Here is a 14,643-nt window from a genome sequence, read left to right as displayed (position 1 = left end):
ATTTTAGAGGTGTACTTAATCGATCGCAAATGTCGTTTTGTGGATATATCTGTTTATCTCGACGTATTTTGCAGGAATTTTTAGCATGCGTTTTCTCGCTTCTGACGTCATTAAAAAGAGATGGATGATGCGACTCCCCAGGAGCCTTAAGTTGAACAGGCTTCCATGAATCTCTTTCAACGACAAAAACGAAGAATGCAGTGAGTAAAAAAGAAGTATTTGCACATTTTATCATTTTCGAGAATTCCAAGGCTTTACCGTCGCGAATTAAAGATTGCTAAATCTAACGTGATAATATGTGATAAATGACATACAGTTGTTCAATTGCTGGAAGAGAGCGGCTTTCTTGGAGAACGCCGCCGCGATGTGATACGGAGGTGGAACCGGCGGAACGTCACACGGCTTCGACATGCTAGTCCTCGTCTGCTCGCGATACTTGCCGTCCGCGTCCATGTAGATGGTTTTGTAGGGTTCTATGAACTTCTCGGACTCCACTATCCTCGCCGTATTCGCCTTAGAGTATTCGTCCGGTTTCCACGTGGAGTTGACATAGTCGGCGACTGTCGGCGCTTTAACTAGGTAATCGGACGTGGGATTGCGGATGTATTTCGCCTCGCGAATGTCGGGACTCTTCTCCTTCGCCAGCACGGTCTTGTTCGCTTCGTCGGACGACTCCTCAGACACCGAGTGCTCCGCTCCGGACTCGACGACTCGGTTGCTCTTGTTGTAGCTCTTGGCCGTGTGACGATCCACAGGGGTTGTAGACGAAGACGCACTCTGCGAAGGAAGCAAGCGTTAATGAGAAAGAACGCGCGATCCCCGCGATAGAATCAACGACGAAGTCATCCTTCGCAAGGAATACTTGAATTTCTCACTTGGATGGACGTTAGGTTATATATAAATAATTTGTTGTACAGATAAGATGATCAGTAATCGAGGAAATAATGTTTTACTTTCGCGCGATTGACTTTCTTTTATCGATAAAATAATAAGGCTCAGAATAAAGGCCTTGAACTTTAACGTTTTTCAGCTGAGTTATCGTTCGGAAAAACAGAATCGTCGTACTATCGCGTTGCTTAACGAATGAAGAGCTACTTACTCTTTGATCGTGAATGGATTGATGATGCAAATTACGAGCGTGCCTAGCGAGGTTGCGTAGCTCCTTAGGATAAGGGGTCGGTGCTCGATGAAGTTGCCTGGGGACTTCGGAATCTACCTCAGCAGCAAAACATATCCTCTTGCCTGTTCCAATGATTGAACTCGAAATCGGTCCTGTGGATTGCGCCATTTCTGTGTGGACGGACAATTCTTATTTTAGAACGTTCTTAATACTCCATTATATCACGTAAGAATTCATTCAATCTTTTTTCTATACACGAATTGTACATTATAATTAGTAAAATATAAAAAAAAAATAGGAATATAGAAATAGAATAAAGTACAAGGTCCTCGTTCGAGGACACGAATTGTACATTATAATTAGTAAAATATAAAAAAAAAATAGGAATATAGAAATAGAATAAAGTACAAGGTCCTCGTTCGAGGACACGAATTGTACATTATAATTAGTAAAATATAAAAAAAAAATAGGAATATAGAAATAGAATAAAGTACAAGGTCCTCGTTCGAGGACACGAATTGTACATTATAATTAGTAAAATATAAAAAAAAAATAGGAATATAGAAATAGAATAAAGTCCAAGCGAATTTTTCGATCTACTATTTTCTGCAATGCGTAAAGTTAAAATTGGAATGTAATCGATTCTCCTCGCGTTTCTATTTCGATATTTTCTCCTATTTGACATTTAGTATCTCTCACCATTTCATTCCTCGTCCTCCTGCTCGTTATTCACTAAGCAGCATGAAGAAATATTGAGTTTCATTGTTTCAAGATCGATAGGACACATTGTACGAGACGATTCAAATATGAAAATATGAAATTTAAGAAAGAAATGAAAGTAAAAGGGAATGACAGATGAGATGCTTACTCTCCAAGTCCTGCCGCGGCTTCTGAGGCAGCATGAAGCAGCTCAACACCATCATGTCCTCCTCGCAGTTGAACTCTTGCTGCAGCGGCACCAACGGTTGGCTCTGATTGTCGCTGAGCCAGAGGGCCTTCAGGTTGCTCAGATTCAGCATGGAGACCGGCAAGAATTTGATGCAGTTGTTGACGAGATTGAACACGCGCAGGGATGACAGATGGCCGAGCTCGGGCGGCACGCGCGACAGATTGTTCGATCGCAGGGACAGCAGAGAGAGCGCGGTGCAGCTGCCGATCTCGGCCGGCAGCGCGCGCAGATAATTATTGTCCGCGTTCAGACAGTGCAGCTTGCGCAGCAGTCCTATCGAAGACGGCAAGTACTCGAGGAAATTCTTAGTGACTATAAGCTCCTCTAAGCTCGACATCTGGCCGATGTCGTTCGGCAGTGCGTTCAATTGATTGTCGTCGATCTTGAGTGTCACGATCGTGCGCAGGTAGCATAGCGTGTCTGGCAGCTCGTACATCTCGTTCGAGGATAGATTCATGATCGAGATGTCCCGCCAGCCGCGTATCTCCATCGGCAGCATGTGAATAGCGTTCATCGTGCAGTCGAAGTGATTCAAGCGGTACAGCTGCTCGACGTTACCCGGGATACGTCTGATATCATTGCCGTCTATCCACAGCTCGGTGAGATTGATGAGATCTCCAACGACTTCAGGCTGTCGGACAGTAGTAATACAGAAGCGCGAATCAGACACTCGCGCGTAGCGCGCGTGGATTGAGAGACACACGTCTCACGGACGCAGTCTCACGTCAAATACGCATGCAGGATATTCTGGGAAAATCAGGGAGTCTCAATGAATTCGTATTTTGAAGAGATACACGACGATATTGTAATCTTTGAATTAACTTGAGAATATGAACTCGAACGAAACCGTAATGAACGTCCGTCGCATGCCTGTACGACGTGAAGAGAAGTCTTACCAGCTCTGTGAAGTCATTGTTGCCGATGTCGAGCCTCTGTAAGTTCACCAAACGGCTCATACTCTTAGGCAATGTCATCATATTATTCTCCCGTAGCTCGAGCGTCTTTAAGGCTGACAGTCGTCCGAAGTTAGCCGGCAGGTATTCTATGTATGCGTCATTTATGTAGAGCTCACGCAGACCGACAATGTGTGTGATGGCGTCTGGGAAACGATCGAACGGATTAACGCTGATATCTATGGAGCGGAGGCTTTTACATTCCTTTATACTATCTGGTAATTCTTTTATACCTGAAACAAAAGTATATGGATATGTATATAATGGAGTCTAGAGAATGCGAAATGTTATAATCCATACAGGATATTAAAGTACACTGACTGTTTTTGCTGAGGTCCAAGTATTCAAGATTGATTAACGATGCTATGGCGGGTGGTAATGTACTAACTTCATTGTCGCTGAGTGAAAGTACTCTCAACTCGTGGCACTGAAATAGTGGCCTGGGAAGATCTTTTATCTAGAAGAAGCATTAAGTTTCGTTCATTTTTCTCTCGTGTACTAATTGAGCACAACTAATATATACTCACTCTATTGGCATCGAGATATAATTTTTCCAACGTTCTTTCGTAAATGAACACATCGGGTGGTACATCATACAGATTACAGTGATTCAGCTGCAGCTCACAAATGTCTTCTTCCTGGGTTCTCAGACACGCAGCACACTGCCACCAAGCGCTACCCATTTCATGTGTATATAGCTACATAAACCAACAATATATATGTTAAACAATTTGTCTTCAACATATCAAAACTACTGTGCCATGTCTATAAGATTCAGAAACTTGGTGAAAATTTTAAGGATATATATTGAAATTTCAGATTTTTTATGTAACGTAATCCAATTCAGTCTTCAATATTCTATAGAATTTAATTGATAAATTTAAATTTGAATTTATATAACGCAATTTAACTTTAATTTCACTAATTCATTAATTCAACCGAAGTCTAAGTTCTTTTGATTTTATTGAAGTCAATTGATTTTTCCGATTTTGACGTTAAGTGTCATTACATCGCCGTGACAAATATCATTAGATAACATTGTCCGTTACCTGTGGGGCTTTCAGGAACAATCCGGCAAGGACATTGATGCGCGTAGATGCCGTGGCCCACCAAGAGACGAAACCTCCTCTCACTGGCGAGAAGCAAGCGTCGCGGATGATCACGCGGAGGACGACAGCTCGTACTCGCGATCGGCCGATCGCCGTATCACCGCGTGCCGCTACCTCGGCGCCGCGAACGGCCGAGGATGATCGCGTTGCACGACAGAATCGGCATCGCGACGATCAGAACGTAGCGCGCTTCGCCCTTTCGTGTGATCAGGAGACGCGAGAGCGAAGAGAAACGTCAAGAGATGCGGCTTACGTATCGTCGCGAGTCACTCTCCGCCGCTCTTCTCACGCGCATCTCACTTCCTCTTCATCGTCCGCGTGCCCGTCGCCGATCGCGAGTGTCCAGGTGCCCGATTCCACCGAGGAGCACCGATCCCACCGTCACGCACTTTCGAAAAGCTTCCGTCGAGAGCTGTTGTGTGAAACGCGCGTGGACTTGTCCTCCAAACAATCGACGCCACGACCGACTCGCTCTCCTTTTGACATTCGGAGCAGTTTACATCAATGCGCCGTCGTGCGCGAGCTCCCTCTACTGCGCTGCGGTGCTGCGAGTTCGGGAGTTTTTCTCCGCGACGGGAGACGCATGCGTACAGTGACGTAGCAGTCTGCTATTGGATATCGTATCGTTCGCGCATGCGCGGAAGGCCTCTTGTCGCAGGGATAAAATCTCCCGAACTCGCAGCACTGCTACACTGCGCCAGTGGCGCGCTCCGATTCTCCACCCGTGTGGGAAAGTACTATAAAACATGTGACATATACTATAGTATTTCTAGTGTTATATAGTGCACCTGGGTGCACGTCGTCATTAAAAGAGGCGAATACCCGTAGATGCTGTCTATCTATTTTGCAAAAAGACTCAGAGTATTCGAAGAGACCCTCATGGAAGCGCGCTGAAAATGTTAATGTTAACAGGAGGGGCCAACTACTAAGTTATATCTACCGATATACCATTCGCAAGCAAAGAGCGCAGCATCTATTATGGTGCGCGCGTGTATGTATGTATGCGTGTGTGTGCGGACATTTTTTTTCGTTCCGACTTTTCCACCTTTGGCCTACAACTGTAATAGAGGAGGAGGGCATACTAGGTAGCTGTGGGCCGCCCGTGCGTTCGAGATCTGCGTATCTTTTTCGTTCCAGAAAGAGAAAAATATCGAGAGCGCGGTCCTGCTAGGCCGGGACTCGAGCCCGAGTCTTTCGCTTGCCGGACGACTGCTCTAAACCACTGACGCTCCACGCTCACGACACTCTCCTCTTCCTAGATAACGCTCAGAGATGTCGTTCGGAAGCGACATCTCTGGCGCGATCCCGAGCGCACGGCGACTACAGAGAGAAACCAAATGGTACAGCTGTCAGTCTCTCAAAGTCAAAGGTTGCTATCCTTTAAGACCTGCTGTCCATGTATGCCCGTCTCCACCGTTGCCCCTCCTCATCCGGTGCAAATAATACAAATAAGCCCCGGGGTCGACACCAATTTTATATAGTGCACCCGGGTGGAGAATCTGAACGCACCTACAGAGCGATCCATTAGATGTCGCAAACACTTTGAAGCACTTAAAAAGAAGCCACGATTGGTCTTTACGACGCTTCAAAGTATCTGCACCGTCTAATGGACTGCACCCTAGTATCTTGATCACGAATTCTAGTTCTGAGAACGCCGCTTTTATCGATAAATCGAAATCAGTTGTTCTACTTTCAATCATCGCAATTAAAAAAGTCGAAGACTTTCTAATACCCCGCGAGTTCAACGCTTCAAGATACTTTATTTACATTGGCTTAACGATATCTCATAAATACATACATACATATATCTATTCTCGCATACGTATCTCGCAAAGTGGATATAATAAATCTTAGACACTGATGGTGAAATATATAAAACATCGAAATATACAGAATTTACAGTTGTAGGCCAAAGGTGGAAAAGTCGGAACGAAAAAAAATGTCCGCACACACACGCATACATACATAAACACGCGCACCATAATAGATGCTGCGCTCTTTGTTTTTTCTTTTTCTCTTTACAAATAGCACAATTGCGAATGGTATATCGGTAGATATAACTTAGTAGTTGGCCCCTCCTGTTAACATTAACATTTTCAGCGCGCTTCCATGAGGGTCTCTTCGAATACTCTGAGTCTTTTTGCAAAATAGATAGAGAGACAGCATCTACGGGTATTCACCTCTTTTAATGACGACGTACTCGAAATTTGAAGATCGTATTTACAATCAGGTCGAACAAACGGAATCGCCGACAGAGATGACGATGAAGTAACATGAGAGCTCTAACTGAGCTCGAAACCTGCACCTGCCTGTATCGCATACAAAAGTTTCTCGCGCAAAGTCTTTTCGTCTGGAAACTCGGGAAGCTTCAGTAAATTCATACAGGTACTCGAGGTTGGCAAACGGTCCACACTACCGGCGTGCTGGATGCAGAATGGCGGGTCGAGTTCCTGAAATGAACAAAAGAAAACAAGAGAGTGAGAAGAATTAACGAACAACAGTGAGATACATCGGAGATCTGTGAGAATTTGTAAGGATCCAACAATATGATAAATATATCACTGATGTGATGTCTACTATTGTAAAATGATAATCATATATTAAATTTTAACTTGGAATGATATAAACACAGCAATTCTTTTTTTTAAATAGAAATAAGCCGATACATTATTCTATGGGAAAAATGGGACACGTATTCTTTGAAAAAACTATTAAATTAACTTAAATATAATATAAAAAAATAACATATTAAAAAAAATATATATTTTTTTTTAATATTATATATATATATATATATATATATATATATATATATATATATTATATATACATATAAATGTGTATAATGTTATACCTTAAATCCTAGGAGAGGAGGACGACTACAACTAGTGACGAACTTCAACAGTTGGCTTTTTTGTTGATCGCTGAACTCGTTAACAACTTTCCAGAAGGCAGTGATAGTCGGATGATCGGGCGCGTATCCCCCCGTATAGTTGGTGTGCAGCTTGAGATCGTTAACGTCCACGGGAATCTGTGCGCCCGATATCAGCACTTGCAGTTCCTTGTTGTTAAACATCTGCAGCCAATCGAGCGGTACTACGCTGCCTATACCTTGCTTGAATGCGTAGCACTGGGCGCGGATTTGCTTGTTGAGTTTGTAGTCAGCTATCAGATGGATATACTCGATACGGTTGTGATTGGTCACGGGGATATTGGCACCGCTGGGCTTCAACTCGTCCACTCGCCTTTCACCCAGTTCGTCGGACAAAACAGTAAAATCCAGACCGAGATCGGCCACATCACCCTTGTAGGTCTTCAAGTACAGCAGATTGCGATACATGATGGGGTCTAAGGAGGCCAAGTGATGCACATCCACGTCCGATTGTCGACCGACGATTTTCGACAGGAAGAATTCGGCAAACGGCAACTCCACCAATAAATTTTCATACAACGCCTTACCAAGGATCCTACCGATGAAGTAGTAATGTTTCGGGAAGTCGTCGAACAATAGCTGTACCGTGGGATTCGGGTAGAGCATGTTGTCCTTGGTGAGCTTGAAGAAACCCCGATTCGGATCGAAACAGGTTTTCAGTAGCTCGGACAGGAACTCACGAAAGAGACCGCCGCCGTCGACACCAGCCTCCTCCAGTCCGGCGGTGTTGACGAGCTGTACCCGCATCTTCATCCGCAACTCCGGCTCATTTTCTGGCGAAAGTTTCTCGAACGCATCTTCGTACAGATAATTCCGCCTGACGGAGATCTGAATCGCCGGCAGCATAAAGTGCGGCACCTCGCCTTGTTGTTCCGCCTTGTCTTTGTAGATCAACGACTGGAACACCACTACTCGATTGTTGAATGGCACGACGAAGGGTATCTCACGTAGCAGCGTCAACGTTCGAACCTCTTTGGCGGACAACGGCGGTCCCTCTTCCAGCTCCTCCCTCGTAAAAGCCCGCAAGCTTTGGAAAGGAACGTATCCTCGGAGTCTACGTCTGCGGAACGCAAAATCTTCCGGCTTGTCGATAGGGATTATCACATTGGGCGCTATCCAATGGCCGTCTGGACAGAATTGACGTCGGAGATCACGTGTGTGTAATTGCCGCAGCAGACCCACCGTCACCTTGAACAGATGAGTCCAGATCTGCGTGTCATGTCGACCCTGGACGGCCGATGCCGGACCCAATACGGCGTTCTTGTAGTCGTCCCGCACTGTTGGTCGAGTGTCTGGAAATGCCAATTCTACCAAACCCAGACAGACGCTCTTTAAGTGACTTGATAATACGACCAGCTCCGACGTGGTGAAAGACATGGCTTGTTGTTGCTGTTGTTGCTGTTGTTGCCGACTACTGTCCGACGTCTGTTCCGTAGAGGAATGCTCGACGAAGAACTCGGTGTCGTGTAACGTCGCGATCAGCACACTAAATAGCGAGCAGAACACCGCCAGCAACGGGACTATCCTGTCGGTATCCTCCGCGGAAAGAGCAATGCCGCGCGATATGATCTGCATGAGCGGTGTAGCGCCGCCGAAGAGCGATATCTGGCAGACCGACAGCAAAGTCGTCCACAAGTGTTTCAGGAATACCGGCTTGAAGGCGAGAGTGTACAATAGCTTATACTTGTGAATGGCCAGCTTGTCGATAATCAACAAGTGATGACAAAGCTCGCACAGTGGCTGCAGCAACGTTGCCGAGTTCCAGAAACGAAGCATCGCCAGAAATATACCGTTTACGCGCTGCTCTTCATTCAACATCTCGAGCGATCGCGTTACGTTGGTCTGTTGCTGATCGCTCATGTTGGTATTGGGCTCGTCGTTGTCCGAGTCATCGGACTGCTTAACGTTCTGCTCCGCAACTAACGGTATGATGGTCGACGTGAGTGATGCGAGCACTTGCAGGTAATTCCTCAATGTGTCCTTGGAGATGCAGTGTACAAATGCTGTGAACAAATAATATGAATTTAATAATTATAATACGTGATTCTATATTAATTTCGTGACGAGATCAATGACCCGGAAAATCCTTGTTCAACTTTACAATTCGCCACACTTACATAACAAGTTCGCCACAAGTTTCATATATATTTTTGTAACTGTAAATGATTATTATAATTGCAAATGAATATTATTAAAGCGAATTTTTTGAACTCTTAATTTTGTTTAGTTCGTCAAGCAGGAAGTTACAATTTTTGTTTTACAGTAACGGATTTTTTATCATCAGGACGAAATAATTTCTATCATTAAATGTGATGTCATTCAGTTGTGCCCAAAAATTAAGAAAGTTAAACATTAACGAGTTAACTATTATATTATCCCCAACTATTGAATTATGCATTTTATTTATGATCCTCTCTGTGATATTATCAAATTTTAATGTCGCGAAAAATACTGCCTCAATCAAGACTCGAACTTGGACCTCCCCCTACTTGTCGGACAGGATGCCGTGCCAATCTAGCTACCAAGGCTTCGGCGGTATTCTTTTTTTCCATTTACTTACACATCTGTTCGGTTTCTAATGATAAAACGCAATAGAGCAGATTTATTGTGGGCACCAGGTCGGATCGGTTGATGCAGTTGAACAGCTGAATGTACGGGAAGTCTTTGTATTCCGCCAGTGCCGGTATAACGAACATACGAATGGGATCAGTCAGGTTGGGACAGAATATGCTTCTACACAACTCTTGTAGCACCAACGCGGAGAAACTTTCGTTGCGATCGAGGTAAGAGAACAAGTCCAAAGGTCGTTTAATCATGTCCAACAGGCACTTAGAGATCGGCGTCGGCGCGACCGACGTCGCCTCCAGCATAGGCGGCACTTTTTCATCCAACAGTTTTCTCAATTGTCCGAAGTAGTTGTGCTTTATCAAATAGACGAATATACTCTCTAGATGTCGGTAACTGTTTTCACGTAGTATCCTTTCCGTGTCCTCCCGCGTCGTGAATACTTCCAGGACGCGCAACGGTATCGCCATGGAGTATGCCCCGTCTGGCAACGCCTGTATATTGTACTGCATAGAGATGCGAAGAATCCACCTGCGTCACACAGATTACGATATACCATGATTAAGATATACCATGTTAAAATATAGCTAGTGTGACAATAGTCAATTTATTTTTGCTTCACATATATATATATATATATATATATATATATATATATATATATATATATATATACATAGTATTGTATTACTTAATTATATATATAACCTGATGTTTAATCAGAACTATATATAAGTAACAATAGTCCAATTAAAGCTTAAATACAATTCTCCTTGCATAAACAGAAAACTGTTTAGGCTTTACTTGGTTCATTTCTTATTTATCTTCAAATGTATTCTTCTTTATCATAAATATACATATATAAAATTCTAAAATTATCTTTCTTTTTAGCACATCACGAGTATATATGTTATTATCAGAAATATACATTAAATCTTGCATCAAAATAGCTTACCGCAACCTCCACAACCATTGCGATGAATTTATTGACTTCAACTTAATCTCCTTCTGATGTTTCAGGAAATGCTGAAGAATCCATATCAGTCTGCTAGCATCTAGAGTATGATTATAAAAGAATAGGAGCTTCCTCAAGTACGGCACTAATTCCTCTAAAGATAAATTCCTACGCCCCGCCACCTGTTGAGCCTCATCAAATTCCCTCCTCTTCTGTGCACACATCAGCTTTCTGGTAATGAAGCTGCGCACATAGGCTTGAATCTTCAACGCAGCCACATGCTTCTTACGTTGCTGCTCTCTCTTCAATCTCTCCAACTGCGCATGCTGTAAGAGCACGGCCTTCTCATCTCTCCTGCTAGCTCCTGACAAATTTTGCTGTGGCTTACGCCTGTAATCTCCCTCGAAGCTATACATATTGAATCATGATCAACAATTCGATGTCCTTGATTCTACCTCTGAAACGTATCGTATACTCGTTATAAACATCACAGCAACTCGTATGTCACAAATAACGATGTCCCATCTACTCAGCACTTACCACTGCACGCATTAATGTCAACTGTCGTAACGATCACTGGAATGTCACAAAACCGAATGCGCAATCTTCGTTTCCGCGAGCGACAGTTCCGATGTGACGATCTCTTAGCTTGACATCTTGATTCAGACCTTGTTTCGTCGCTGGTTGCTCTCAGCTTCTCAGATTTTGTTTCTTTGTTGCAGGTTAAATCGAATATTCTAGAACGATTGTCCGTCGGATTGATCAATCGGTGAATTACGTCAGTCGCGTCGGCGGTGTCATGTAAATCCCAACAGTTCGTCAGCGAGAATCGGCAACGCGAGGGCAATGTACACGCTGTATCGTACGTAGTATATACGGCTAGTCATCGAGGCTCGCCATATTTTCGGTCATGCCGAGGACCGTCTGCTCGACGTGTGTGCAACGCTTACTACACGTCTCTCGCATGTGACACGCACGTAAAAAGCCTCGTCGCAAATGTTCCGTCACTTGTCGTTTGTCATAAGCACGTACCGGCTTTCGGAGACTCGAATGCGCCGAAGCCTCGCGGTCCTTCGAGTTCTCGCACTCTGATATAAGCTTTCGAATCCTCGTACGGAGATTACTTCGCGGGCATAGTGTTGCATAGCGCCGTCAATGGAGTGCTCGGCGCCCTGGATGCTCTCGTGTGCGATACGCTCCTGGCTGCGTTCCAAAACTCTACTCGACAGGGCCCCTATTCTTGAAAAGTTGCGTATACGTAAATTTTACTGGGTGTATATCAGTTGGACACGGGGCAATTGGACACAGTCCAATCACAAGTCGTTGTTCCAAGGGACCCTACAAATGTCTCTAATCATACGGTGCTGTGATTGGCTGTGTTCAAATGCACCGTGTCCAAGTGCACCGCTCCCAGTTTTACTGCGCAGTGCTGGGATTCTGTAACTCGTTATTGACAGTTAACGACAGTTTCGTTATCGTTGCGCAGCTTTTCTACGGTATACAAAAGCTGCGCAACGATAACGAAACTGTCGTTAACTCCAATAACGAGTTACAGAATCCCAACACAGGTTTAATCATGCCATAAAATAGCTGTGCAATGAAAATTACGTATACGCAAAAATTTCAAGAATAGGGACCCAGGTAGAGTAACATAGAGTAACATAAAAAAGATAACTAGGATTTCTTTATCATGATTGGTCAATTAAATGTACTCTATTCACCGAGTAGAATTTTGGAACGCCTGAGCCCCTATTCTTGAAATAGTTGCGTATACGTAAGGGTGCCATTACATGAAGCGCGGAAACGCGGAAGACAAAATCTTACTAGATCCGCTACGTGTTCCGCGTCTGTTTTGATTGCCTTAAGCCCATTCTACAATTGCGTGAACGTGGATGTAAGTGGTTATAAGTGATTACGACAACCAATCAGAGTAAAGCAATCAGTGAATAAAACATTCGGATTGGTTGACTCTTACGTTCACGACTACGCTTACGCAATTGTAGACTGGGCTTTAGGCTGCTATTTCACGTGTCGTACAACAAACTTTTTGGATACGTTTATTGGTTGACGAACAGAGAACCTAAAAATACTCTATTCGCCAACCAATAAACGTATCCGAAAAACTTGTCGTACGACACGTGAAATAGCACCCTTATATTATATGAGGTATATTTTGAGCGGTATGGGGAATTATAAAATATTAATTTTTAACGGTATTTATTAATTAAAATGCTTGTATTCAATAGACAAACTAAAAAATAAACATATTAGTAAAAATTGCAGTAAATTAAGTTTATACAATTTAAAAAAATGAATACAGATGTTTATTTGTCACCAAACAATTCCGCTTTTCTGCGCAAATTGTGCTCCATGTAATATAAGGAGAAATAAAGTCACGGAACAAGTGCGGAAAAATCCATTGTCACAAGTTGTCACAAGTTATCATAAGTTGTTCAACCTAACTGCCGTTATATTAATGGCTCCTGCCCACAGGACGCGGCAATACTTGCCGCGCGGCGGAAGTTTGTGCGACAGCAAATCAATATGTTGCTTTTCCGTAAGAGCTAGAAGGTTATTACGGAAAGCAGCATATTGATTGGCTGTCGTGCGAACTTCTGCGTGCGGCAAGCATTACCGCGTTCTGTGTGCAGGAGCCATAAGACGTGTTCAAACACGTTCGTACCTGATATTTTTTTTGGAATTCATACCTTGGTATCTTGGATGAAAAGATAATAGAGAAAAGTTTTGGACCTTCCGCTTTTCTGCTTTTTCAACGTACGGGAAGAAATGATTCAATTCACGGAACGCGGAAATCAAGTAAGATTTTGTCTTCCGCGTTTCTGCGCTTCATATAATAACACCCTCAGTTTTACTGCGCAGGTTTAATCATACTATAAAAGCTGCGCAATGAAAATTACGTATATACGCAAAAATTTCAAAAATAGGGGCCCAACACTGGGATTCTATAACTCGTTATTGGAGTTAACGACAGTTTCGTTATCGTTGAGCATCTTTTGTATACCGTAGAAAAGCTGCGCAGTAAAACTTACATATACGCAACTATTTCAAGAATAAGGGCCCAGGGTAGCGATCATGAATCTTTCACGTAAACATCATTTTCATTTTTCACTTTTCACTGTAAGTGAAATTTATTTTACATGAAAAGTGAACAATGAAAATGGTGAAAGCAATATTTATGTAATATAGATTATTAAAATTAAAATGTAATTACAGTATACATAATGTAATATATAACATATTAATAAGCATTATACAACTTAAATTTATAGTTATAATATAATATGAGTATAATAATACAATATGAGTAAATTTAATAAATGAGACGTTAACCGTGAAAGGTGAATTCTCAAAACGTGAAATATTTCACGTGAACTTTTAATTTGCTCGTATATGTTCTTCTTTACATGTAAATTATGTAAGTTTCCACGAATATTTTTAAGCATCAAGCGATGTGGTTTAAATGTGAAAAATAATGTAATACTACACTCGTATATTATGTACAAAGTAAGTAAAATTTCTTATAGTGACTTTAATTTTTATGGTTATATGACAATTGGCATTTGACATAAGAATCCTACGTCCATTAAAAATGACCAACGAAAGCTAATTGAAGCGTGATGACGTATAGGCAGTGAAAGCATACCGACGAAGTTTGCAAAGTTAAGATACGTATGCATCAGAAAGTTAAAGTGTAATATATTATAAATTGTATGCAGTAAATAAAATGTAAGTTTATTTTATGTATTTATTGCATGTATTTTATGTATTATTTTATATAAAATATATATTTTCTGCAGATTTATAATTTTAATATGAATAGAATATTTTATCTTTTAATAATTTATCCTAAAGTAATTCTAGACAAGTAGACTTCCAAGGGACGTTCTAAAGACATCACTATGTCTTAAAAACATGAAAAAATTCTAAAGATGTCCATTGCAAATTGGCATTGTCTTGAGTATATTGTAATATTTGTTTTACTTACAAATTCATGTTAAATCTTTCATTTTTCGTGAGTTTAGTGAAGGTTTTCATCTTT

General features: G+C 42.2%; 2 protein-coding genes across 4 annotated transcripts in view; both read right to left on the bottom strand.

The window, feature by feature from the left end:
• Positions 1 to 5,094, bottom strand: part of LOC116847421 (protein lap1) — a 13,980-nt gene extending 8,886 nt beyond the window's left edge. For 2 of the 3 annotated variants that reach the window (XR_004378758.1, XM_032822405.1), the window contains exons 1-6: positions 3,550 to 3,705; positions 3,344 to 3,479; positions 2,966 to 3,255; positions 1,989 to 2,700; positions 1,100 to 1,290; positions 315 to 777 (exon numbers count right to left, since the gene is read on the bottom strand). Coding sequence is in view for 2 of the 3 variants with exons in the window: in XM_032822405.1 (XP_032678296.1) it covers positions 315 to 777; positions 1,100 to 1,290; positions 1,989 to 2,700; positions 2,966 to 3,255; positions 3,344 to 3,479; positions 3,550 to 3,705 (1,948 nt within the window). In the remaining variant the exon portion in view is untranslated. Of the gene's footprint in view, positions 1 to 314; positions 778 to 1,099; positions 1,291 to 1,988; positions 2,701 to 2,965; positions 3,256 to 3,343; positions 3,480 to 3,549; positions 3,721 to 4,071 lie in introns of those variants that run through there. The other variant, XM_032822404.1, reaches the window with a different exon arrangement.
• A 777-nt stretch (positions 5,095 to 5,871) lies between these two features.
• On the bottom strand, positions 5,872 to 11,729 carry LOC116847369 (ubiquitin-protein ligase E3C). The gene is made up of 5 exons (XM_032822302.1): positions 11,124 to 11,729; positions 10,584 to 11,040; positions 9,624 to 10,159; positions 6,986 to 9,066; positions 5,872 to 6,581 (listed from the first exon to the last, which is right to left on the bottom strand). Exons 2-5 carry the CDS (start codon positions 10,997 to 10,999, stop codon positions 6,414 to 6,416), a joined length of 3,201 nt encoding a protein of 1,066 aa, XP_032678193.1. The 5' UTR covers positions 11,000 to 11,040; positions 11,124 to 11,729; the 3' UTR covers positions 5,872 to 6,413.
• Positions 11,730 to 14,643: the final 2,914 nt, after the last annotated feature.

The sequence above is a fragment of the Odontomachus brunneus genome, unplaced genomic scaffold (assembly GCF_010583005.1).
Source record: "Odontomachus brunneus isolate Ranch 3 - 2012 unplaced genomic scaffold, Obru_v1 Obru_scaffold_077, whole genome shotgun sequence".
Lineage (NCBI taxonomy): Eukaryota > Metazoa > Arthropoda > Insecta > Hymenoptera > Formicidae > Odontomachus > Odontomachus brunneus.
Note: the sequence above shows the minus strand (reverse complement) of the source record. Positions and strands in the feature narration are given on the sequence as shown.

Bases quoted from the DNA above. Each gene is read 5' to 3' on its own strand.
- LOC116847369 (XM_032822302.1), bottom strand. From the start codon at position 10,999: ATGTATAGCTTCGAGGGAGATTACAGGCGTAAGCCACAGCAAAATTTG. The intron at 10,160-10,583 runs GTAAGCTATTTT...TGTGTGACGCAG, and splicing joins CAATGGTTGTGGAGGTTGCG to GTGGATTCTTCGCATCTCTA. The intron at 9,067-9,623 runs GTAAGTAAATGG...ATTTGTTCACAG, and splicing joins ATTAGAAACCGAACAGATGT to CATTTGTACACTGCATCTCC.